We start from the raw sequence: 27,219 nt of genomic DNA, 5'->3' as shown, positions 1-27,219 counted from the left end.
AGGGGTGGGGGCAGTACTGGTCTAGTTATGCCCTGTGGTATTACCAGACCGGTAATGCCCCCCTCTGAGGGTTCTATTGCTATTAGTACCCTGGTAAGCTGTACCAGAGTATTAGTAGTTTATTTTTCTCTAGTTGAGAAATGGTGGGTAAACCGTTTCTCAACTCGAGAAAACAAATGCTAACAACATGTCCGACATGGCCTTTCCATGGACGTTATTTGTGCAGCGGATATGTGTCAGGAACAGTACTGCTCCCTGCTCCAGCAGCGAGGGACAGAGCAGCGCAGGTAAGTGGGGTAGGGGTAGTGAGGGCAGAGGATATGTGGGAAAAGGGGGTGGAGGTGGTGGGCAAGGGCCGGGGACGTGGGAGCACACTTCCCGGTGAGGGAAGATGGTGGCCTCCCGCTCTGCAGAGGCTCAGAGCGGGGTCTTTCCCGGTGTGGTAAAGACCCCGTTCACAGTCTCTTCATTGGCTGGGAGGCTGCCACACCTCCCTCGCCAGGTACTAATTATTTTTAATATGAACATGGCATCAGTACTATAACTGTAATGGGAAAAAGAAAAGTACAAGTTCCAGCAAGCAATTGGAAGCAAACAGCAGGACTGGCTCGAGGTATCACACATGGAACTGGGAAACCTGGCAGGTAGGCTTGTAAGATCACTGACCACTGACTATCATGGCAAGGGCTAATGCGAGTGGAGGGGCGAAACATCTGTAAGGTTGTTAGTTGTCCACCACTGGTATAGACCAACTCCAGCATGTGTTTACCTGTGCAGGATATGTAGCTCTCATGGTTGTATACGAATTGATCGTTTTACAACTGCTCGAATGACAATTGACCTTTTCACAATTGACCGAATTGTGAAGGTCAATTGTACCATATATGTGGGGGGAAACCCCCCACAACCCTCCACCCAATGCCAAACCCCCCAAAACCCATATATATATATATATATATATATATATATATATATATATATATATATATATATATATATTCGGTCAATTGTGAAAAGGTCAATTGTGACCCTTTAAATCCGGTCAATTGTTCATTCGAACAATTGTAAGCGACCAATTTGGGTAATACCGCTCTCATTACCCCATAAGTTGTGGACATTACTATTATACATGAAAGAAATTAGGTTTTTCCTGGAAGAATATCAAATGCCTGATACTCAGATAGATGTGTATTGATTGAAATCTAAAGGAGGTAACATTTTGACTTAGTTGATTAGTTCAGAACTGACTCTCATAAAAAAGAAGTCCATTCTAGGGTGAGTGTAGTAGTACTCAATATACAAAATATTTTATTCTACAATACATAAAAATGTGATAAATCTATTAACATTAAACATTAAAAAACTGTATAAAAATACAATTCAAGGGTGACAACGACAAGACTTACCTTATAGGTAGTTATCTAAGTGAATCTAATTCTGATCCATTTGGAGTTGGAACCATTTTCAACTGACCCAAATATTGTATGCCTTGTTTTATTGTAAAAGGTGCCGAGCGACAATACTCCTGAAGAAAGTTCCTATAAACTAGATGAGAATTGAAACATGTCGAGTTTATTAATGTGGTCAAATAATTAACCATAGAGAGTCAATCCTAATCAAGGACATAAACTACACTGAGACGCCAAACAAATTCTCAGTAGTAGAACAGAAATAGATTCACTTAGATAACTTCCTATGTAATAAGGTCTTGTTGTCACCCTGGAACTGTATTTTTATACAGTGTTTTAATATTTAATGTTATTAGATTTATCAAATTTGTATGTATTTTAGAATAAAATATTTTGCATATTGAGTAACAGTACTGATTCAATATTTGTAACTGTTGATTAAGATCTATCTACCTCTCGTTTAGATAACCTTCTTTGACCCATTAAAAGGTAGAGCTTCCACTATGGTGGACCATATTGGACTCCCCCCAATAGTTTAGTGAGTGTAGTAGTACTCCAGGAAAAGGCAGATTTACATCATTTCTAACCCTTCCCTCTACACTTCGCTTTTACAACATGTAGGGCTTTTCTTAATGCCTTAAACCAACCATTCCTACCTTTTCCCTCTCCGATTGTCTACAGACAAACGTATGTAGAAAACCTTTAAAGCCAACATAGTTGGGTATTATTGTTAGCGGTCAGTGGTTTAAATTTGAATCTTATGATTTCACGCACCTGACACTGACACTTCTCGGCACCGGACCAGGTCACTTTTGTTGCCCACCAGTATGATCGGTATGTCTTCTGTCTGCCGGGCCCGGCGTAGCTGTATCCGGAGTTCGGATGCTTTCTCAAAACTTGACTTGTCGGTGATAGAATATACGATCAAATAAGCGTCGCCGACTTGCATGCAGTGATCCTGGATCCAGTTGTCTTCAGCCTAGTGGAAAAGATGCAGATGGGGTTAAGAAAATGCAGCTTGTGCGTTGGTTGAGACTACTGTGGAGAGGCATGTAGGTCACTGGTACATGAAGTTTCCTCATGATGGGCAAATCACCTTTAGACCCCCACCATCTTTAAAAGATTCCATCTAGCCCCCAAAGCTTCTCATTGTCCAGCGCAAAATCAGGGCTGAGACTTAGAGCAACCTCTTACTTAAAGGGGGTGAACTGAGCCACCCCTTATGGCATAGGCCTGGTTATCACATAAAAAAGGTGATGGAAATCCCTAAGTAGAAATATAGAAAAACTAAGAGTATTGAAAATACAACCTTTGGAAGACCTTTTGGGGAGCTGTTTTGAAAGTTTCCCTTCATATAGCATAGATAGGTAAGTGCAAATGAAGAGCTGCTTAGTAGAGTTGTTTCAATAAGAAACCAAACAAAGTTTTAAATCAAATACATATTTGTAGATTGAATTTCTTTTTTTAAACAAGTAAAATAATAGATGCCGTTATTTTGACTTTGTTCATGTAAAAAATATGTATCTTTACTCTTTACATTACTATCAATGTAAATGTTATTTTTACCTATTCGTTATTACCATCATTTTCAGGCGGGGCTATTATTCCTAACGGATTATCAAATAGAAGCAATGGACACAAGCTGCCTCCAATGGAAATCCTCCATGATAAATCTGTCCTTATATTGGCTCTCACTGTGGAGAGTGGGCAGCCCACTGATGGGTGACATTTTAAAACATGATTGTAAAGACAGTAGCACAACGATGTTGGATATAACAACTACTATAAACATAATTGCATATTCTCTCTTATTTCCAAGTTTTCAAAACTTTTCAGCCAAAGTCACATTTCGGCAGAATTAAATACAAAACAGTTTTCAAGCCAAAACTTTGGGCTTCGCTGACTGTTTATTGGATTCCTAGCCCCTGACATGCCCTCCCAACTGCAGAGGGCCATGAAAAAGGAAGGAGTGGCGGGGAAAGTAGGCCAAACCCGAAAGCCAGGGGATACACAGTATAACATGGGGGAAGAGTACGAAGCGTGGCAGTGGAAGAGGGGGCTCAATGGCGTTGAGAGTGCCCAGGGATGATGTGGGGGGCATTAATAATGTGCAGGCCCACCTCTGCTTAAATTACACCAAAGAAAAAATTGACTTGTTTCACAAATCCATTTTTCTTAACAAAGTTGACTGTTAAAACGTTCCCCCGTGATTGACACTTTGATGGTTCAAGGCCGTCCATTCAAGAGCAGAGGAAGAAAGGGGAGTTCCACGCTAGCACAACTAGCCATAGGTGTTCCACTCTTTTTGGAGAGTGTCTGTCCCGCAGTGAAACCGATAATGCATCAATGTTGCTAATGCTCATTGATGCACCATTGATTTCCAACATCAGCTTATCCTCCAGGACCCAACAATGCCACAGACTAATATCTGATATCAATGCATCTAGCCGGCCCCAGATGTACCACTCACTGATTTCTGACATCAGTCCACCCTCCCGGACCAAGCAACATCCTCCTTAATTTAGCAATACCACCAACATATATTTCCAACATCAGTACATTCTCCTTGACCACTAGTACCACCCAGTGATTCTCAACATGAGAGCACACCCTGGTGCCATCACCACCACCATTGATTTCTAACATCGTGGACTCAGCAATATCCTCCTGATCCAGAAATACGACACACTGTTATCTGTCACCAGTGCACCCTACTGAACCCAGAAACAACCTACTTCACTTAGCAATACCACCAACATATATTTCAAACATCAGTGCATTCTCCTTGACCACTAGTACCACCCAGTGATTCTCAACATGAATGCATGCCCTGGTGCCATCACCACCACCATTGATTTCCAACATCAGTGTATGCTCCTTGACTCAGCAATATCCTCCTGATCCAGAAATACCACCCATTATTATCTGACACCAGTGCACCATACTGGACCCAGAAACATCCAACTTAACTTAGCAATACCACCAACATATATTTCCAACACCAGTGCATTCCCCTTGACCACTAGTACCACCCACTGATTCTCAACATGAATGCATGCCCTGGTGCCATCACCACCACCATTGATTTCCAACATCAGTGTATGCTCCTTGACTCAGCAATATCCTCCTGATCCAGAAATACCACCCATTATTATCTGACACCAGTGCACCATACTGGACCCAGAAACATCTAACTTAACTTAGCAATACCACCAACATATATTTCCAACACCAGTGCATTCCCCTTGACCACTAGTACCACCCACTGATTCTCAACATGAGTGCACGCCCTAGTCCCATCACCACCACCATTGATTGCCAACATTGTGGACTCAGCATTATCCTTCTGATCCAGAAATACGACACACTATTATCTGACACCAGTGTAGCCTACTGGACCCAGAAACAACCTACTTCATGTAGCAATACCACCAACATATATTTCCAACATCAGTGCATTCTCCTTGACCGCTAGTACCACCCACTAATTCTCAACATGTGTGCTCGCCCTAGTCCCATCACCACCACCATTGATTTCCAACATCATGGACTCAGCAATATCCTCCTGACCCAGAAATTCCACCCACTGATATATGACATCAGTGCACCCTACTGGACCAAGTAACATCCTCCTCAACTCAGCAATGCCACCCACATATTTCCAACATCTATGCAACCTACTTGACTCAGCAACATCCTCCTCAAATAAGCAATATCGCCCACATATTTCCTACATCTATGCATCCTACTTGACCCAGCAACATCCTGCTTACATTAGCAATATCACCCACATGTTTCCTACATCAGTGCACCCCCCTTGGCCCGGTACCATCAACCACTGTCCAATTGATTTTCACCACAAGTTTGTCTACCTTCGCGCGGTACTGCTAGCAATGATGCAAAGTTCCCCTATGTCTTCGTGGACCCAGTAGTACATGTGTGGATTTGAGCAGGGTGCAAGCCAAAACATGCAAAAGAACCCATGGTTGAAGGGCAGGTCTAAGAGCACGCACACACATATTGGATGGCATTGATAGAGCTGTGTCTGTATTTGCCTGATGTTGGTATTTCAAGCTCAGCAGAATAACCGATCTGGTGTTAATCCCTGACCTTCTATTAGCACACAAATGTAAACTTTAGGAAATAAAAAATATTACCTTATTTTCCCACATGTCGATCAATATGATGGTCGCGCTTTCTCCGTCTACCAGCAGGGTCCTTTCATACGTGTTCTCTTGAAAAGGAAATAGGACACAATCAAAAACCATGGTGATTCAAAATTACAAAACAAATTTGCAGAGGCATTCCTTCCAATCAACACAACCTTGTACTAGTCATTATTGCATGTACACAGATCAGAATTGTTCTCTTTAAGAATAACTTTTTTTGCTTCCATGAAAAGGTGCTACAGTAAAAATAGCTGGAGCCCTCCGAAACCCAAGAAAGCTGCAGACAAACAGACTCCAGCTAGTGCAGCCCATGGAAAAATGCGTTTCCCTCCCTCCATCTGGGATTTCTTGGGATTAGCCTTGCTACTTCTCCCAGCATGTTGGCCAGCTATCAGCTGTGATATTTTACTTTTGTTGTTTTATTCTATACCGCTGCCAAAACTGGAATTAGCTACAGTAAGTATATATTATTCTTGTACATTCTAGGGTCTCTCGCTGCCGCTTCTCACAAGGGTATTTCTAACGCATGTCGAAGGAAGGCTTAGCGCAGGAGCGAGCCGCCATATACCGGTGTCTCCTTCAGCAGTCCCGCGCAGCTCCTGCTTCAGCGGTGGTCCGAAAATGGCGACCAGCATCAAAGACCCTCATGTTTCAAACCCGGTGAGGCTGTGCCATCCCTGTTTCACCACGAGAGCCATGCTCTTGAATTATTTGTCAGAAGCAACGTACCCTCGCTTTCAGCAGAGTGAGGACCAGCCTAGTTACTTTCACCAAATTCAGTGAGGGAGTGCTGGCGTTCCACCATGTGTCGCTTCCTCTCATTTATTTCCACAATAGGTCCACTTGGTTTTATCATGCTGGGTTACCGGGTAGCCATGCCACTCGCTTCCACCCTATTGAATCCAAGCCTACTCACTGTTGCCGGTTCCATGTAATAATGTGCTTGCAAATATGTCTCCTGACAAAAAAGTCGCCGTTTTTTGCAGAGCCATTATTACATTGAACATGGGGGCGGGACACCCGCAACCCTTGAATTTTTCTTTTTTTACAAGGGGAGCAGGGAACATCCCTACAACCCACGCCCCATACATGATGTCACCATATACAATGTCGCCAATGGCTTTTTTCGCCGGCGACATTATGTATAGGGACATTATGTATGGGGCCATTATTACCTAATACCCGGTTGCCATGGTGTCATCCAGACACCATAGTGTGGGAAAACCTTGTCAAGCGCTAACTGGAGAGCCGTTCTCCACCCCCTGAGGGCCATACTCCTCTGTTGCTACCCTACTGAATGCAAGCCTACGTTCACTAGAGCCAGCGACCTCTGGCATTGTACAGTGTTGTAGTGCTTCTGTCTTTTTCTCTTAGTTGCTTCAAGTCTGCTTACTTTATGCATGCTGAGACAGGGCCTTTCACCTTTCTCACTGCTTGCTGGTTAGCATAGTGAGTCTGCGCATATTTACATTTACCATGGAAAGCCAGCAGAATTGTACCCCTTGATCACACATGGCATTGAGTTTGAAGCTCATTTTGCGCTTTGATGTGAGCATGCGGCTCTCTGAAAAATTGTATTCAGGGTTTCTTTGACTAGTATAAGTTACCCAAAGTGCCTTGGGTTATACTGTAGTGCTCCTCATAAATTATGTATTTGCATTGAACACCCTGAAGAATATTCGCATGTTAACAGTGGTGCCCCCTTCCTGGTCCTCTTACTCTTTCCCTTGTGCCATGTCAAAACCATGCTCTCTCACTTTCATGACTGGTGGATGGATACACCTCCAGAATTTGTGATCCTATATCCCCCCTTTCATTTTTGGCAAATCCTGCCCCTTTTATTTACCTGTCTTATTCCCTTTGGCTCCGTCATCGTACAGCTATATCATATGTACATAAACCATGCCCGTAATAACAGCATTACCGCCTTATCTGAGGTGGGTTATTGGTTTCAGAAGAGCCCTATACTACATCCACGTCTCTGCAGGCTGCAGAAGCAACCACTGACTTGGCAATGTTTTTCAGACAGTGGTTGTTTTATAATTAGTGCATTGCAATACACGCTACAGTATATGGTTCAAGAGTTGGTTAACACTTATATAAATTAGGAAACCAACATGTTCTCCAGTGTTTTCATTATTTATTTAAGGGGTTTTGTGGTGGTACATATGTCACCCACCAGCGACTTGAGAGCCCTGGAAATGGGGGAAATTCCCTTTTTATGGAGTTTAAGCTTCATTAAAATCGAGCTGGATGCCCCACTTATCCGGCCTATCTCATATACCGAATTCCTAGAGGTCGCCTTCCAATCAGAGGTCTGTCTGAATAGTTCAGTCTTCAACAGTTGCATGAAGCGTGGATGGTTGGTTTCTGCTAGGGTAAAGGCATTCCGAGCCCATGACCTTGAACTCCTAGGCATCTACCTCCATGTGTTTGCTGTTTTATCCGCTGCTGGTATTGGTTAACTGTAGGTTCTGACTGACAAGCAATGGGATGCCATTTCCTTTGGATAACCAAGTCCATTTCCACAGTAGGCCTCGTGCATGGTGCGCAGCATCCTGGAATCTGAAATCCACTGAGCGTCGTCAGTGCAGGTTTCACGTGGTCTCATGCTCAAAGGTGCAAGCACATTCTGTCTTCTTAGCTCTGGGCTCTCTGAAGGCTGTTGACAGGCAGCTTGAGGTGCTTGTGCTGACTATGTTACTGTCCAAGTGAGCCACCACGAGGGCTGGTCAGCATAATCCTATGGTTTGTTTGAAGAAGCAAGAGGACTTTTCAGAACATGATATTTGTAATTGGACCCCCTTAACCATTGCATTGAATTGGAATAAAAGTTGGGGATACTGCTGAAGGTGTGTCCCAGGTGTTTCACTTTCTGAGATGTTGCTTGTGGTTTAGGGCCAGCATACAACGACAGCTGTTAACAGACGCTAAGTGGTGATTTAGTATCTGGGGATGGTGTTGAAGCCATGGGATCTGGTGGCTAAACTGTTGACCAGGAAATCTGGGCTATAAGTGCAATTGTGATACTTGACCAAATTGTATAGGTCGCCACGCAAGCCACTTTATCTGCCTGTAACTAAAACTATAAATATATGTAATAAATGAACATTGTGCCATCTTGCACCGTACCAACTACATGTCCCACCTACCCCCCCACACTGCATTCTGGTTTCTGTAAACCATTCTCAGCTGGACCCCACATGTCATGCCTTTCGATCTTTGAGATGATCCTGCTACAATCAATCTTCTCGAAAAAGCACACATCTGCTTCTTGATAGAATAGATTGAACACCTTAAAAGAAAGTGCCGGTCCGAAATAGTGTGAGAGTCATTACAGATATGAGGGTCTGAACACACCAGAGATCTAACGATCACCACATTATAATCAATTATTTATAACGCACTTAATACCCAGAGGTTTCTAAGCACAGGCACGGGGATCAAACCTGTGTTGCTCCATGTTGATTTCCTTCCAAGACAAGCGCGTTGTCCCTGAGCTATCCTTCCGAGACTCACTTTACTTTATGAACAGTCATAAGGGCTGTCCGTACCAGGGCAAGGTTCCTGGACCTTATCAAAGGAAGTTTGTAGTGATATGGGAGGGAGATGAAAGATGTGCCGGCCAAGGTTGCAATGTATGTGTGGAACCGAAGGATAATGGGCCAAGATAAAGGGGGTGTTAACTAGAGCACCGGAACTCTGTACTAGGGAAACCAAAAAGCCAATACCAGAAATCAAAGCGCAAAAACCACTATAAGGTGCACAATATTTTGATGAATAGGTATTATTCACTCTTGTGCATCGTAGACAGTTTACATTATGCCTAGGTACTTGATGGCCAGCTCCAGCAAAACCTCTCAGCACAACATTACCAGTTTGCAAGATGCTGGTTTATCAGATGACATCAAGTCTACTCGGCAGATTATTACCAGATTCCATTAAGCCCAGCTTCCACGTCATAAAGGATTTCAAGCATACCCACTTAGCATATCAATGCTGATTTAAATTATGCCCACTTTGCCCAGAATTGCCCAGGGTAATTGCCCTCTCACAGTAGATTATTGGGGTTTTCTCTTAAGTCGTAGTTAGTCTTATGATGATTATCGTTCAAAGAGATGTTTCATATTGACCAAATATGCAGCAAAGAATTTCTGAATCACTGGACATGATGATGTCAATGAGGGGTAAGGGGCTACTTAAGTCTCCTGACTGGACCATTATTATAAATGATAGGCAACATTCAGATTAGGGGGTGTAGAGCGAACTGCAGAGATAGGGCATTTGGCTGATCCCTATGAATTGCTGACTGCCTAGGCTAGCATGCCACACGGGTATAAGGACCATAAGGGGGGGGACTAAAATGACACACAGTGTCGGTACTGTGGGTATTGTTTACTCAAACAGCACCAGCTCTCTTCTACAGTCAAATATGAATGCTTGCCAAACACACCATTTTGGTTACCAGCAAAAGGATTTAGGAACTAGGATTAAAGGTTATGGTGCAGCACAATGACTACTACTCTGCAGGAGTACAGGGATGAGCAGTGAATACAACTGAATAAAAAGGTGAAAAAGCAATATCCTGACAGGTGTACCTCTTTCACTTCGTTAAGGTAGCAAGGGCCAAAGGCACGCTATTCTCTTCAGGAAGGGTGTCATCTAGCACAGAAGCATCCAAACAACAATAGTAATGTTGTACCGAAAAAGAAGAACGTCCGAAGGTTCTACAAAACATAGGAGAGTTTAATTAAATTAGAAATACAAACTACTTATCAAAACACTAAAACCCAGCCCTGTAAGAAAACGCACAGAAAATGCAGACTTTGTAGAAAGAAAAGGGGCAGTCTGGGTTTGAATATAGGGGAGCACATGCAATATTTCATCAGAAAGGTCAAAGTCACTGACTATGGGCTTCATTCTACGCTTGCCCAGAAACAAACGTGCTGGTAAGCTTACTGGCACCATTGTTTCTGGACCAGCAAACTACGGGTTTGCCCGCCGGAGCCGCTGTCCCCGATAGGTCTGACCCTGCCGGGCACAGCAGTCACAGCAGACAAACCCGTCACGGAAGCACCGGTACCATTAACAACGGTGCTGGTGCTTCCGGGGCCCCATTCCCATAGGGACTCTATGGGAATGAGGAGTAACTAAATTGCCGGCGCCTGACTTTCCGGCCGCCGGACTTGGAATAGCCTAGTTGCACCGGGAAGTCAGGTGCCAGTTATTTTGTACGTGTCCGGCAGCAACCAACCGGTAGCACCGGCATGGTTACCGCCGGACGCGTAATGAGGCCCTATGTCTTTAAAGAAAAATAGAAAGTGAAATCTCAATACTCACAATTGCACTTTAAGGAAGGCTGGGTGGTAGAACCTCTTCAAATACCTGGACTGCTTGTTCTTTGGAACAGACACGGCCAAGCGAGGCTTCTAGATGCTTTCAAAGGGTTCAGTTGGGGGGGGAAAAATGTCCAGTCAGTGGTTCCCAATACATTAAAGGTATTGAGACAGTCGTGTCTGCCGAAAAACGGTACAGCTTTGTCATACAGTTCTGTGGTGGTTATTGATTTGAAACAGGCGCAGAACAGGGTGGTTGATGGGTCAAGTCGGCTATAGGAGGTCCAAAGCTCCGATGCAGTTCTTCAGTGGTGATCAGCTCAAAAACAACTGGAGCGCAGGCAGATGATAGGTTGGATCAGTGGCTCTAGGGCAGGACAGCAGATGGAAAAGCAGCAAGTGTCAAAGGCAGCTCCATGGTTGAGTCAGTTCAAAATGGATCAAAGTTGGAAAGGATGGTCCAGAGATGTTTCTTTACTCCTGGGTGCTGTAGCAACCCAGTCCAGGGTCTCCAGAGGCAAGTTAAGTCCCTTCTTCTGCACCTCCCACCAAGGAAGGATTGCAGAGAGCACTTGGAGGGTTCTTTGACCACCAGTGAGCAGGTTCCTGTGTATGTGTGGTCTCAGCTGCACTAAGCCTTGTTCAGCCAGCAGGTCACCTCAGTTATTTCCTTGGGATGGTTAGGCACAAACAGCGTGCCTTTTGCTTGTAAATGATGGTTTTTCACCTCTATGGCAGAACATTGGAGTACACTGCACCCCCAAACAGGTTCCAGATGAATCCTTAGTCTTCAAGTGTTCAAAGATTAATCAACCAAGGGAGTGTTTCCCCCCTTATATAGGAAAAAGGCCACAGTGGATGATCACCTTGTAGGATTCTCTACGGGGTCCAATCCTGACTTCTGTTTCAGAATCGTTGCCTTGTGATGTCATTCCCAGAGTGCTTTTATGGGCAAGAAATGGGGAGAGAGGCAGGAAGTGTGGGAGCACTAGGAAAAACCAGAATAGTGAATCCCTTCTATAACTGAAAAGTTCTCCCCTGAGCTACTCTACTCTGCCGCCTTCCTCTTTCTGCTTACATCAAATGGTGTCTGTTAATTATCATCATGGCGTGGCCTCCTTTGGCCTGGCAGGGACTGCTCTTTGAAGCACTCGACCTTTCCTTTCCACCTGGGGTCAGTTGTTGTCATCCTCGGAAGTGGCAATTCTTTCCCAGGGAGGACAAAGGTTTTTGCTGGAGTAGAGCCTACATTATTTGTTTTGGGAGAAACAGCCCCAGGCAGTGAATGCAAAGGAACCCCAAACTTGTAAGGTCACAAGTAACCACCTGGTGATAAAATTACCTCAATTGGCTTTGGCCAATGTAATCGTGGAGTCCCAGAGATCATCATGTCATAACCAAGCATGGCTAATATTTCGATATAAAAAATGTATTCATATAAAAAAATAAAAAAATGTTTCTCAAAATGATTGTTAAGAGAAAAAACATCTCTTTTTCTGTCTCCCTTGTAGACAAAGATGTCACAGTGAGAGTGATTCCTGAACAATAATCATGCAATTCCAGACCATTATTATTACTTCTTGGGTGTGATTACACAGGGCATGTGGATGGATTCATACACTTGGTACATAGATAGGTAGATTTAGCTTTCTTCTATCCATTTTCCTAGATAGGCGGCATAACACCTCACCCTAGGGGAACATGCGCACTTGGGAGGGAAAGAATCGTTCTTTCTATAGGGCAAGAGAAAGTGACTAGCACCAGACTTTATCATGATTCTTTCTACAATATTAAAAAATGTAGTTAGATTTGTCATCTGACACAAGATCATGGGTCCACAATTGCATAATGTTGTGTTTACCAGACATCACCTTCTACCCACATCATTTTATCGCCAGAAATCATTCTGCCCTCACAGATGGCATTTTGTCACTTATGGTCATTGAATATTAGGGATGTACAGGACCAAAACAAGTGAGTGTGTAGAGAGCTAAAGACGTCTGGGGCTACATTAGTGGTACTACAGGAAACCCACATGAAAGCTGTAGACCAAAGTAGACTAAGATGTTGGGATTTATAGGCCCAGTTTCACTCCTCACACAAAGGCACTAGAGAAGGAGTAGTTCTGCTGTTTCATAAACTCTTCCGATATGTTCTATCAGACACCAAGAAAGACAGAGAAAAGAGATTATTGATGGTCAAATGTTCTTTGGGAAAAGAACGATTCCTCTTGCGCTATGTTCCTAATCTCAACTAGGAGAGGTTCATGGTGGGGAGCATGAGAATGTTAGTGAAAATTACACAAGGCCATGAAATGAGAGCATGGAACATAAATGTAGTTATGAACCCAGGCCCAGAGAGACGGTTGCACCTTAAATCTCCAGCAGGAGGAGGCACATACTCTACGCTGAAATGCACGCTCTTGGATGTGAATATGACCGACTTCAAGCACCCGCGGCCACCTCAAGACAAAACATGTCATTTCTCCCGTGCAGAGAAATGGTCATTCCAAATGGATGACACCTTTGCAGCATCTACGGTGATGACCAAGGCTAGACACACTGGAAAGACACTCTCAACAGCACCGAGGTGACAACTGATCTGAATCCAAGACTGTGATGACCAAGGCTAGACACACAGGAAAGACACTCTCAACAGCACCGAGGTGACAACTGATCTGAATCCAAGACTGTGATGACCAAGGCTAGACACACAGGAAAGACACTCTCAATAACACCGAGGTGACAACTGATCTGAATCCAAGACTGACCCGGGTGAAGACATGAAGACTTGATAAGTCGATGCTGAGGCACTTACCCAACAGGGAGGAATGTACCTCAATGGCCAGGGTAAACCGGGAATGTCATTGCTCACACAGCAGATACGAGGGGAACCACTGGGACAATGGTAGAAACATTGCAGAAACTGTCCACATTTGCAGAGACAAAGTAATCTGTCAAATACTTGGGAGTGCAAATAAACCCCATTTGGGCTTAATTTTTTTGGGACTAATAACCCCAGAGCATTTGATTTAATTGAGTCAGATGTGTTAAGGTCGAACGTCCTTACTTGGCTAGGAAGGATGGCAGTGGTTAAAATGAATGTCCTTCACTTCTGTGGTACCTTTTTCAAGGCATTCCAGTTAGCACTCGAAAGACCAGACTAGCAATTTGCCAAACTGCCATGGAGAGGTTTATAGTCACAAAAGAAATTATATGTGCACCCATATCTTTGGGGTGATGGCTGGTGGCCTGCTTGAATGGTTCTATGTGAAAAGTCCTTTTTATAATGGTCACACGTGAAAAAGACCGATTTTATTTTTCCTTTGGCCGAACATCTGGCATTCGAAGCCTGCCTTTCTTTTTTTGTTGCCCCTTTTTTTTTACAGTTTGGGGGGTTTCACCCCGCGAACACCATGTTGCTCCCCTGCACCCACCCGCCCGCCACCCCCCACACTCTCCCTCCCACGCTATCAACTCATAATTGGGGGTTTTGCCCCAGAACAGCCCCCTCTCAGCCCCCACACAATCCCTCCTAACCCAAGAGTCCCTTAAGCCAAAACACATACATACACACGCACACCAACACACACACACTTACCCGTTCTCCTCTGCCTCCGCTTCCGGGTCCCGCTGAGCCTGTCACCCCCTGCATGCACTAGTGTGCGCCAGGGGTGTGACAGTTCCATTTAGAAAAACCACTCTGTGCGGTCACAGAGCAGTCTTTCTAAATTGTTTTTTTTAAGTCGTTCTATAGAAAACTACTTCTTCACTTAGGACCACTTGAACATATGCATGTACTACTTTGCATCCCTGCTGAAAGAAATGCAAGTGTGTACCCAGGAGTCATCGGAAAAAAGTTGGGTAGTTATGCAGCAATACATAGCTGCGAAACACATGCAGTCAAATCCTGGGTTGGAGAGACACTAAAGTGCAGAATTCCTACACAGGAACCAGTTTACTAAAGCCACCATGCGAGCTGGGGATATGATGGCGGCGAAGGCCTGATTGACATCCTTTTATTTGCCTTTCACACCTATCCTCTCTACTGAGCAGGTGAAGAGAGCTGGGTTGCACCAAAATAGAATATCTGGTCACATATGTGGGAATGCAATCTGTCGAGGTAAGTGTGGAGGACTTTGGGGTTGGGGGAACATCAATTATCAATTGAGACAATAAACTAGTATTTTTGCTGGCTTTGAGACAGTGATTCAACAGGCCACATCCACAAAGGTCTAAATTCTCCAATGTTTAAGATAATGGCGGTAACCAGAGGCACTGGTGGTGGGAGCTCCAAACACAAAAAGAATACTGACCTATGTCAGGACATTGATAAGAACACGCGGAAAGCGGTATAGAATTGACTGACCAACACAACCACATGCACACAGGGTGCAGAAAAACTGTACAGGATTCTCTACAGAGCTACTATTACCACCTTCTAGGCTGAGATGCTTTTACTCAGACCGGGTTGACACATGTTGGAGAGGCTGCATGACACATGTTGGAGAGGCTGCAACCTGAGCGGTACAATGCTACATGTGTGGTGGAGGTGTACTCATTAGGCCTAACCCCACCGGATGACTCTGTCTTTATGTCATTAAGTGCTGCACATGAAAAATATGTTTCCCTTTTTTCAACCAAAGGGCCACTGATTGCTTATTTGCTTCACAAATGTTGATTACCTCTGACTGTGTTACAAGCATTTCTCTAACACTCAACATATAGTGCTGTAGGGTAGGAAATATTATGGGATGGAGAGTGAGCATCTGGTCACAGAGATATCGGAGCATACAGAAGTTCCTGGACCCTGTTCTAGAATATTCACCATCTGAAAATATGAAATAGAGGTATGTGGCGCACAATCAGGCTGAAAGTAATGACTTTTTGGATTGAATGGTGAGCGACGAGGATTACCTGGGCACCTATTCATGTTGGGAATTTGGGGGGAGAGGGCAGTGGAGGCCAGCACCAAGGAAATAATGGCAAAAGCGATTATGCTTAAATATTGAATCAGATTGTCTTGTCATACTTAAAATTCAAAACATGATTTTGGAGGAATAAGTATTATTTTGTGCAGTAGTTTAGATTGTCTGTGACTGCTTTTAGATAACCCAGCATTTCATTAGGTCTTCAAACTTTTTTGGCCTGGGCCCCCCATGAGCAAAATTTGGGCAGGCCGCCCCCCCAAAAATGACAAATAGACAGTACGTACAAATGCCTATGAATTATTGCGCGCCGTCACTGGACCCTACTCCCAGTGTAGTCCTTGAGCTCCCCCACCTGCTCCCATCACAGTCGCGGGGCTCCCTCATCCCACTCCTACCCAGCCCATGGCCTCTCCCCAGCCCATCACAGACCCTGACCTCTCCCCACCCTGCTCCCACCACTATACCAGTACTCCTGCCCATCCTGCTCCCACCAAGGTCCCTCGGCTCCCCCTAACCCGCTCCCAACACAGTCCAAGGGCCAGTGGGAGCTGGTGAATTTTTTAAGTGGAGGGGTATAAATATTTCCCACAAAAATGCCATAGAGACTGAGTGCAGTGAGGGAGCCCGAAACAATCAAGGAGTTCAAAGTTTAAAGTTTAAGGTTACCTTGGATTTATCTATATTGCTTATATATTATTTTATAAAGGTTTTAGGTTGCATTGGATTACACTTAAATTACCTTAAATTGTGTTAAATTCCTTTTAGATCACCTTGGATTCCTTTTGATTCCTTTTAGTTTGCCTTAGATTACCTTGGATTACTTTTAGATTACCTCAGATTACCATAGGCTACTCTTACAATACCATGGATTACTAGGGAGCAAGGAGCTAACAACTGGGGCGTGGGGGAATGGAGGTGACAATTTGACAGCAAAAAATTTACAAACAACCAGGGGAGGAAACAAGGGGTGGCAGATCACCCAGTTTCAGGTTACTGGAGAGTGGAGGGTGTGTCGACCTAGGTGGTATGGAAGGGCCATTCCTAGAAGAGGAGGCTCCTGAGCTCCTTCCTGAAATGTAGACACAAGGGGGCGAGTCTGATGTTGATGGGGAGGAGGTTCCAGAGGCTCTGTGCATAGACATAGAATGCCTATATTCTGGTTCTTTCCTCTCTGCACTCGCAGAGTTCACATGTGCACATGTCTTTACTTCTGGTGGATATTAGGCCTCAAAGGTTGTGGAGTTTCTCAGCGACTTAGCTTTGGGACTTCAGGGCAACAAACTTGTCGATGATGCAGCAGGATTGGAAGATGATTCACACTTGCATCAGGAGCCAGTATAGTTTGATAAGGGTCAGGGGATGGTGGCAAATTTGCATAGTGTTTCTGATGAGTCATCCTGAAGCATGTAGGACACATCTCTCTAGATGAGTCGGGATAAACTTGGATTACTTTTCAAATATATTGGGTCACTTTTAAATTACCTTAAGTGTCCATAGATCACTTTAAGGTTATCTTAGATGACATTTCGTTTACTGTTGTTTATCTTGGGTTGCATTAGATTACTATTAGATTACTTTAATATCGCCCTGTGTTTCCTTTAATTACCCCAGATTGCCTTGTTTTACTTTTAGATTACATTTGGTTGCCTTGGTTAATTTTAAAAGAATATTTGTAATGTGCTTATGTTACATTAGATTGCATCTGAGATTACTTTTACATTAGGCTAAATTACTTTAGGCAATCACAGATAATCTTTAACTAACAATTCATTATTCCTTTACTCGTTTCCTCCTTACACTATGCTACATAGTAACACTGCATCCTCCCGTTCGCCTTCTCTTGTCCGGCTCCTCTTCCTTCCTAACTTCCCACCTTGCCCCTCCCCTTCACCTGTGCTCTAAGCCCATCCCCTAAAACTGCCAATTTCTCTACATTTCCAGTTTTACATTCCCAATAATCTCCCAGTGTGACATGTCCAGTAAACTTGACATTCCTTATAAAACTCCTCGTTTGACATTGTGAATATACTCTGAGTTTGGCATTCCCAGTACGCTTGATATTCCTAAGCATTCTCAGTTTGACTTTCACAGTAAACGCCCTGTTTGGCATTCCCGTTAAGCCTTGTACTTCCCGAAAGCTCAGTTTGACATTCCCAGTATCTTGATAGTGCCAGTTAACTCCTATTACAACATACCCCGTAAAATCCCAATTTGACATTCCCAGTCAGCATGATATACCCAGTAGGTTCTCAAAAAGCTTGACATTCACAGTAAGCTCCAAGAATGGCATTCCTAGTAACCTTCCATGTTGACATTCCTAGTAAATTCCCAGTTTGACATTCCCAGGAAGCTCCCAGTTTACACATTTCAAGTATACTTCTAGTTTGGCCACTCGAGAACGCAAAAGTGAGAAATCTGAAATTAGACCCACATCTCCGGGAGAGCAAGCTTCCTTTGGAGAAATCTCAGGGAGAGCAAGCTTCCTTTGGAGAAATCTCCGGGAGAGCAAGCTTCCTTCGGAGAAACCCGCCTGTGTAGCACAGCGAGAGAAGACAGAACATACATAACAATAACGCAAGTGGTGTGATGAGGGTTGTGATGCATGATAGCAAATGGCTGCCTTTTCGGAAGTCTAAGAGATGGAAGCAGAAGGAGGACAGGAGAGTATATTGGCAAAAGCAAAGGCCTGCCGGGCAGGGAGTATGGCGGGCACATGTCACAGAGGAGGAAAAGATAGAAGAGACAGTCAAACAGAGTTTAAACATGTTTAGATATTGTAGGCAGAGGAGGTGGTGTGAGCTGTGAGATTGCATTATCGAAGGAGGGGCTGGTAGAAAAGCTAAGATATTGAACAGCTGCTTTAAAAAGCATTCAGGGTGGCTGGAAATGATTATGGCAGTTCAAGACCTGGGTGAGTTTGCAAAGGTAGCGGGCGCCCCTCTCTCGACAGAACAAGGCCTGATAACCTGTTCAGTGGTTATTAACCACTTGAGAGTTCGCAGCCACTGCTTTTACTCATTGTGCCTTTCACAGATGGGAAATTTCCATTTGCATATCAGTCTTTGTCCTGCCCAGGGGCAGTCCAGCACCGAAATGCAATGGCAATTCCAACCTGAACGAGAGTACCACCAGCAACCCCATACACGTGTTTCACCCTTGTTGGGGATCATCAGTGAGGTGAAGCTGATGCCTCTCTAAGCACAGTGAGAGGGAGACCACGTCTGGTTGCCCCCAGGAGACCTAGGGTTACCAATCCCAGGTTCCTTGAAATTTAGTTTGCAAAGGTAGCGGGCGCCACTCTCTCGACAGAACAAGGCCTGATAACCTGTTCAGTGGTTATTAACCACTTGAGAGTTCGCAGCCACTGCTTTTACTCACTGTGCCTTTCACAGATGGGAAATATCCATTTGCATATCAGTCTTTGTCCTGCCCAGGGGCAGTCCAGCACCGAAATGCAATGGCAATTTCAACCTGAACGAGAGTACCACCAGCAACCCCATACACGTGTTTCACCCTTGTTGGGGATCATCAGTGAGGTGAAGCTGATGCCTCTCTAAGCACAGTGAGAGGGAGACCACGTCTGGTTGCCCCCAGGAGACCTAGGGTTACCAATCCCAGGTTCCTTGAAATTTAGTTTGCAAAGGTAGCGGGCGCCCCTCTCTCGACAGAACAAGGCCTGATAACCTGTTCAGTGGTTATTAACCACTTGAGAGTTCGCAGCCACTGCTTTTACTCACTGTGCCTTTCACCGATGGGAAATATCCATTTGCATATCAGTCTTTGTCCTGCCCAGGGGCAGTCCAGCACCGAAATGCAAAGACCTGGGTGAGTTAGAAATTTTAACAAAGGGAGTCCTGGGAGTCCCTATGCCAGACATTAGTTCTTGTTACGAGAGACTTACCCAGAGTCTTTAGCTCACTATCTTTCACAGAGAAGAAATATCCCAAACATACCAGTCTTTGTCCTGCCCTGGGGCAGTCCAGCACCAAAATGCTAAGCAATTCTCCTCTGAGCAAGAGTACCAACAGAAACCCCAGACACGTGTTTCAGTCTGGTTGGACCTCATCAGTAGGGTGGAGCTGTGCCTCTCTAAGATTAGTGAGCAAGGGGTCCACGTCTGGATTCCCCTAGTAATTTAGGGTGAGACCCAAAGTTACTTAAATATGCAAATTATCAAGCGGAGTCCTGGGAGTCCCTCTGCCAGACATTAGTCCTGGTTACAAGAGACTTACCCAGAGTCTTTAACTCACTATTTTTCACAGAGAAGAAATATCACAAACATATCAGTCTTTGTCCTGCCCTGGGGCAGTCCAGCACCGAAATGCTAGGCAATTCTCCTCTGAACAAGTGTACCAACGGCAACCCCTATGGGACTCCATGGTAATGGGAACTTACCAATCCGCTGCCGCCCGTAATATCCCGGCAGAAACGGTAAGCCGAGATTTCCGGTAGTCCGCCAGTAGCACTGAGGCCCTAAGTCTTGAAAGTACATTTTCAAAACTCAAAAGCCATTTTTTGCCTTCTGCCGAATTGCTTTCTGACATTTGTAAACTCCTATAATTGTATGCTTTTTGCCTAAGATGTTTCTATAAGGATTCATATATTTTTGTGAATACCTTACTATGGTGTGTGTGCTTTTTAAGGCATCTTTATAAAACAGAATACTATTCAAAGCCAAACATGGGGTGAAGGGAAACAAGTCATTTATATATGCCCACGATGTGGTAAGAGGTTGCAATCCTGGAGAGGTGGTTTTCCTTCATTGTTGTCATGTGTTGCTTTTCAGGGAACAAGCAGAGGATATATGTGGGTGGCAAGTGGCGCACACTTTTTTCAGAGAGCGGAAGCTGCCCAGCTTGGGTGATTTTGAGGCTGGCAAACTTGCTCAATTGTTTGGCTACAAGGATGTCACCCTGGTCGTCACGTTCCAATTGCAGACCCTTACCCACAAGACCGCATAAAAGTGTCATCAAAACACATATCTTGCATTGGGATTTTGATTTAACTGGAATATTTGACTATGGATTGTTGAGGTTAAAAGATGGGCACGTTTTATACTTTTCCAGTGCATTTATTGGAAAACACAGAGGCTTTAATTTGACTTCTGAAACCTAACACTGTGAGTGCACGTGAGGGTGAGTTAAGTGCAATGGAATCCATCCGTGCGGCACAGGCAAAATGGAAAGAAATGGCCATTTATTCTTTTCATATTTGACCATTTCTTTTCATTTCGCCTGTGGCGCGTGGGCAAAATGTCAAGCAAAATGGAAAGAAATTACCATAGATGAAAAAAATAAACGTGGCCCTGATGGTGGCTCGCCAGGGCCACGTTTAATCGTTTTCCTTTTCCTGGGGGAGAGAGGGATTTCATGGGCTCGGCCAGTGGTGGGCTCCTAGAGCCAGGCCTGACCCCCAGACTCGGCCCTGGCTCGGCCCTACCCATGAAATCCCTGGCTCCCCGCTCTATTAGAACGCTGGGGCCAGTGAGGGAATGAAATCCCAGGGAATATGGGATGTGTCATGGTGTCTGAGTGTTCTGAGACTGATCGTTGGTACCTGAGCTTGCGTGCCTGAGGCTGGCCGGTGAGTGTGTTCCCTTAAAAGAGTAGATAAACCACAGCCCTGGTTTTCACAAATTCTTTAACCTGGGAAAGTCCCATTGAGAACATTTTTGTAAATCAAGCCCTGCGTGTTTTACACTCCCTGACGTGGTTCCTTCTGTTGTCCCGGACGTAGCTCCTTCTCTTGTGCCTGCTGAGAGAGACTGCCCTCGGTTATAACAGTGCGGCATTGCTGATCTCTCTGGCTGCAAACCCAAGGCCCAGTTGCCTATTGGAACCCATTCATCTGAGCAAGGAGGTTAGGATGTTTAAAGGAATGACGTGTCGGTGTAAGGGTCCGGTGCTGCCATCCACTGATACAATAGCACACTGCACCGCGCCGTGCAAATAGTGAGGCAAAGGAGGCGATGCTCGGCGAGTTTCGAAAGTGCACGCGGCGGCACCAAGGGCAAAGTCAAGGAAGGCCCTGGTGTTTGTCTATCGCTGCTTCTCTTCGGGAAACGGGTGTCATCGTACACCTAGTGACGCACATCACAGGAGAACCCGCAGCAAAGGTGAGGCCGCAGAGGGCAAACCACACCCGTCTATTATATTTATGGTCGCAGCTTTGGGGCCTATATACAGGGATCATGTCATTAAATTCACACGGACAAAATGGGACCTGCTATTCAGATGAACCCTTGTTCGCACGGTGTGTTAGCCGGGAGAAGTGAGGATCTGGTCTAGCCATTTGATTCTAGTAAGCAGATCATCCATTTAAAGCGCGCAAAACGCTCATGACTCCGAGAATGATTTGCAGCGCTAGGAATGGCGAGTCTGTGAGGAGAGAGGATCGTGTGAGATAGGGTGGAAGCCAAGAAAGAGACTACAGGTTATTTTGTTTGCAGAAGGATAAATAGAGCATCAAATGCTTGGAATACAGTACTTTGTCTGATCAATCACCTCCTCGTGTACATGGCAACAGTGGCCAATTAGTGGTTGCACCACCAATCAGCCAGAACAGAAAAGTGAGGTTTGCAGAGGTATCCCCATGACTGCATTTTTTGATGATATGCAAAAGGTCATGGAAGCGAGTGGATGAAGGATTAGAAGATTACAATGACAAGCAGGGGGGACGAAATATCAATTTCCCGGGGGGTGCCCAAATGTAGGAAGTGACATCACCAGCAGTTATATGACCGCATTTGCACGTAGTCGCTAACTTGGTGCAAGGGGGTGGGGCGCAGAACAGTGGAAACATTGGCTAGCTTGTACTGAATATACTAAAGTCAGGTAAGAAGGAGGTTATCACCTTCGAGTTGCATTCCAGTAAGCCATCACTGCCCCTACTCCACGCCTCTATAATCCTCCAGGTTGTAGTAGCCCTCAAAAGGCAGAGCAACACAAGTAGGATGGGAGAACGAAATGCCATCCCATCCTGTGAGTGTGTCAAACCTCAGAGCAAAAACTGTGCGTGTGCCTCGCACCTTGGAGCACAATCTCACTAATTTGGTGCAAATTTCGCAAGTGGGTGCATGGGACTCCCATGTGTGTGTGTGGGCTGCAGACCCTGGATCACATGATCATTTCTTCAGTGTGAAACTCTGGCCAGGGCTCTTTGGGCAAGCATTCAGGATGGGTCTCACACCTTTAAACAGTGTGATATATTGAGTGGGCACCTCACTCCTTGGAGCATAGTATACCCGTTGCTGGTAATCTCACAACTGAATGTACAGTTTCACTCTTAGTCATCTCAGTGTATATTAATATGTATATTAATGGAGTCAGTCTCCCATCTGGGAAGACAATTATATATTCTGATATTTTACAGGCACAAGCCTTCTATCTCTTGCCCCATGACGGCTTGCAGCATCCTGAGTGGCAGCTTATGTACAGCAGGCAACTTGGGACATGCCTGTTGCCAATTGAATGTAGCCAGATCTACTATTTAGACACTGGGAGAGTGCCATAAACCCACATTGGTGGTGAAGAAGCACTCAACATACAGAACACAATGGTATAGTGTTGCAGTCCTGCTGAGAAATGACAATTTGGTCTGTTTAAATGTAAAGCAGATTAGCTGAGAAGTACACGCACTGTGCCATTAAAAATAAAGCAGCTGTGGTGGGTGGAAGTGCTGCTTCAGTGGCATCAAGAGTATGCAATTCCCTGCAGGGTAGTGTTGGTCATTTCCTATTGAAGTATAGCAGCCCTATTGAGAAGTGCCATTAGAAGTGAAGCTGTCTAGTAGGCTGGATCAGTGCTGCCCCATAAAAGGTGTAGAAGCCTCTGTGAGAAGTAACAGTGAGAGGTGTAGTATTTTCACATTAACTATGCTTAAGCACTTTGGGGTATTGAATAGTGCTGCTACATTCTGAGTAATTCCATCCCTTTAAATATATTAGCTCTTGTATAACCACTACAGTGTTGAGTTATTCCGATGATGATGAAGATGATATCAGACTTGCTCAATAGTTCTGGTTCTCTATCATTAAATGTACTTCAGATCTTCAGAAGGATAGCTCAGGGGCAACGTGCTCGCCTTGGAAGCAAGACGACACGGAGCAACACATGTTCGATCCCTCAGTCTGCGCAACACAGGTTCCATCCCTCGGTTCGCACAACACAGGTTCGATCCCTCGGTCCGCGCTTAGAAACCTCTGGGTATTACGCGCATTATAATTAACCAATAAAAATAAATAAATTGGGAATTGAGAAGTGCTAAGCCTTGTAAGAGTGTAGAAGCTCAATTGAGAGTGCTGATGTTGTCCCATCAAAAGTAGCCCCACTAAGATGAACTAGCATTGTCTAAAAAAAAAGCATAGTAATACCACTGAGAAGATTCAACAATTATAGAAGCCCTGTTGGGAAACAGCAGCACTACCCCATCAAGAGTATAGTGAGCTAACTGAGGAGTACCAGTATTGGCCCATTTCAAATATGGCTAGCTCTGCTAGAAAGTGCTAGCTCATATAGATTAAACATCTCTGCTGAGAAGTGCTGTTACTGTCTCTATAGAAGCCCAATATCTCTGCACCATTACAGTTACAGCAGCCCTGCAATTACTGTCCCATTGAATGGTATTACACTGAACAAGGATAACAGTATGGCAAGGTCCATACTGGGTTCTATGTGATAATTCGCATTTTGAAGAACAAAAAAGACCGATTTATTTTGGCCGATTTGTGTGGTCTTCAAAATGCTGAATCATCACATTCTACTGCCCCCCCCCTGCCAAACCCCCCAAGAAGGTGATCCCACCTGACCCCACACTCCCCCCCCCCCCTCTCCCACACTGTTTCCTTCCTTAGAATTCAGGGTAGTTCCCTCCCTCAACGCCTCTGTTCCCCGCCCATTGCATTCACCCTCACCACGTGCACACTCAGAGACATGCAAACAGCCTCATTTGCCCTCTCCCTGCCCCCTCCCTCCGCAGATGCAATGGATGCAATGCAAGAGGGGTGCACAGATGTAGAGGTACGCCCAACCCAAAACGATTTTTATAAATTGAGGGACAGACTTGCTTTGCATCTGTGCCTCAATTTCTAAAAATCGTTTTGGGTTGGGTGTACCCCTACACTTGTGCACCTCTCTTGCCAAGAGGGGTGCACAGATTTACAAATACAACCAACCCAAAACGATTTTTAGAAATTGAGGGACAGACTTGCTTTGCATCTGTGCCTCAATTTCTAAAAATCGTTTTGGGTTGGGTGTACCCCTACACTTGTGCACCCCTCTTGCCAAGAGGGGTGCACAGATTTACAAATACAACCAACCCAAAACGATTTTTAGAAATTGAGGGACAGACTTGCTTTGCATCTGTGCCTCAATTTCTAAAAATCGTTTTGGGTTGGGTGTACCCCTACACTTGTGCACCCCTCTTGCCAAGAGGGGTGCACAGATTTACAAATACAACCAACCCAAAACGATTTTTAGAAATTGAGGGACAGACTTGCTTTGCATCTGTGCCTCAATTTCTAAAAATCGTTTTGGGTTGGGTGTACCCCTACACTTGTGCACTCCTCTTGCCAAGAGGGGTGCACAGATTTACAAATACAACCAACCCAAAACGATTTTTAGAAATTGAGGGACAGACTTGCTTTGCATCTGTGCCTCAATTTCTAAACATCGTTTTGGGTTGGGTGTACCTCTACATCTGTGCACCACTCTTGTCAAGAGGGGTGCACAGATGTGCAAATACACCCAACCCAAAACGATTTTTAGAAATGGAGGCACAGATGCAACCTCTTGCTTTGCATCTGTGCCTTAATTTCTAAAAATCGCTTTGGGTTGGGTGTACCTCTACATCCGTGCACCCGGGTGCACAGATCTAGAAGTATACCCAACCCAAAAGGATTTTTAGAAATTGAGGGACAGATGCAAAGCAAGAGCCTCTTGCTTTGCATCTGTCCCTCAATTCTAAATATCATTTTTTTACCCGGGTTTTACCCGGACCGCCAGAGAGAGACACACAGCCTGATTCATGGAATTATTTGCGCGTAAAACGCACATTTGCGCGCCTTTCTGCCCGAAAATCCATATTTAAGGTATTGGGATTTTCGGGAAGAATGGCGCGCAAATGTGCGTTTTACGCGCAAAAAATTCCATGAATCAGCGTGACAGTATGGATGGAACAAAGGGCCATCCATACTGCGTCTCTTCTCTGCGGCGGGGGAGGGTGGGGTGTTGACAGCCCCGACTTCATTCTGCCGGCGGGTGCCCGGGCCCCGGAGCACCCACGTACTCGGCGTCCCCGATGACAAGGGGTCTCAGGAAGCTATAAAGGAAGATGGCTACAAGAGAGTGAAAAATGTGTCTTATTACTTTGTGGCTTCTTAAGTAATTACCAACACCGTCAATGTACCTTTTCAGATTTAAGCTCCCTTTTGGTATGATATTCTCAGTAGCATAATAGTTGCTCTACCAGGGTATACCATATCTGCTTTCATTACAGCTGGTAAGATAGCTCCGCGGGTTGAGCGCTTGCTGCTGCAATCTATGTATGATATGCAGGTCGCAGGTTCGAATCCGGGCAAGACCAACTTAGCCTCTCATCCTTCCGATGTCATAAATGAGTACCAACGTCAGTTAGAATGGTGATGTGTGTGAATATGTTGTATGTACAGCGCTTAGCTGTACACGCTACATAAATAACACATCATTATCATGATATGTGTCAGTGGACTCTCCCAGTAGGGGAGCCTTGGTTGACTTCTTTCTTTGGCTCCCTCCAATCTTTGAATGGCGAATGCTAAGGATGAAACGGTAGTCTTGTCCCTACTCCCATCCCATGTCCCAGGTGTGTGTCTGTGAGGAGCCTAAGTGTGTGTGTGATGGCGAGGGAGGCCCTGGGGAAAGACAGAGCAAGCAAGAGAAGCCATCTTGGGAAGGGATGGACAGCATGAATGCATCTACATTTAACATGTTGCAAACACATTCCATACAATTTTGCAACGGGTATAAATCTATCAAAATAGATAGTAAACTGTTTTTGTTGCCGGTTAAGTAATGGGAAGAAGCACCTATGTTTCTTCCACCTCTTATTCTTAAAAGTGCCGACTGAAAACCTGTGCAGCCTATGAGGCAGTGGGCAAAGGTATGACAGGGTGGGCTGCTTGTTGCCCTGACTGTGCCCGCTCAATCTGGCCATGCCCAGGGGTGAACTGGCCTATTGGGAAGTCGGGAGACTTCCCGGTAGGCTTCTGCACCACAGGCCTCTTTTCTGTAGTATTTCCAAATTTTGCGATAGGAAAAGCGTTGGTCTTGCTGAAAATATGTAATATGGAGACACTTGGAACAATATTTCCAGGGTCTCTTTTGGTTCCCAGTCCATCC

General features: G+C 44.9%; 1 protein-coding gene across 3 annotated transcripts in view; it reads right to left on the bottom strand.

Annotated features, from left to right (window-relative positions):
* GEM (GTP binding protein overexpressed in skeletal muscle) overlaps positions 1-27,219 on the bottom strand; it is a 50,707-nt gene that overhangs the window by 7,888 nt on the left and 15,600 nt on the right. For 2 of the 3 annotated variants that reach the window (XM_069621357.1, XM_069621356.1), the window contains 2 exons: positions 5,567-5,643; positions 2,184-2,388 (listed from right to left, as the gene is read on the bottom strand). In XM_069621357.1, the coding sequence (XP_069477458.1) occupies positions 2,184-2,388; positions 5,567-5,643 (282 nt within the window). Of the gene's footprint in view, positions 1-1,385; positions 1,546-2,183; positions 2,389-5,566; positions 5,644-27,219 lie in introns of those variants that run through there. The other variant, XM_069621358.1, reaches the window with a different exon arrangement.

Source organism: Ambystoma mexicanum, chromosome 5q (genome assembly GCF_040938575.1).
Source record: "Ambystoma mexicanum isolate Mex_15411 chromosome 5q, UKY_AmexF1_1, whole genome shotgun sequence".
Taxonomy (NCBI): Eukaryota; Metazoa; Chordata; class Amphibia; order Caudata; family Ambystomatidae; genus Ambystoma; species Ambystoma mexicanum.
The sequence above is the reverse complement of the archived record's forward strand: the minus strand, read 5'-3'. Positions and strand labels throughout refer to the sequence as shown.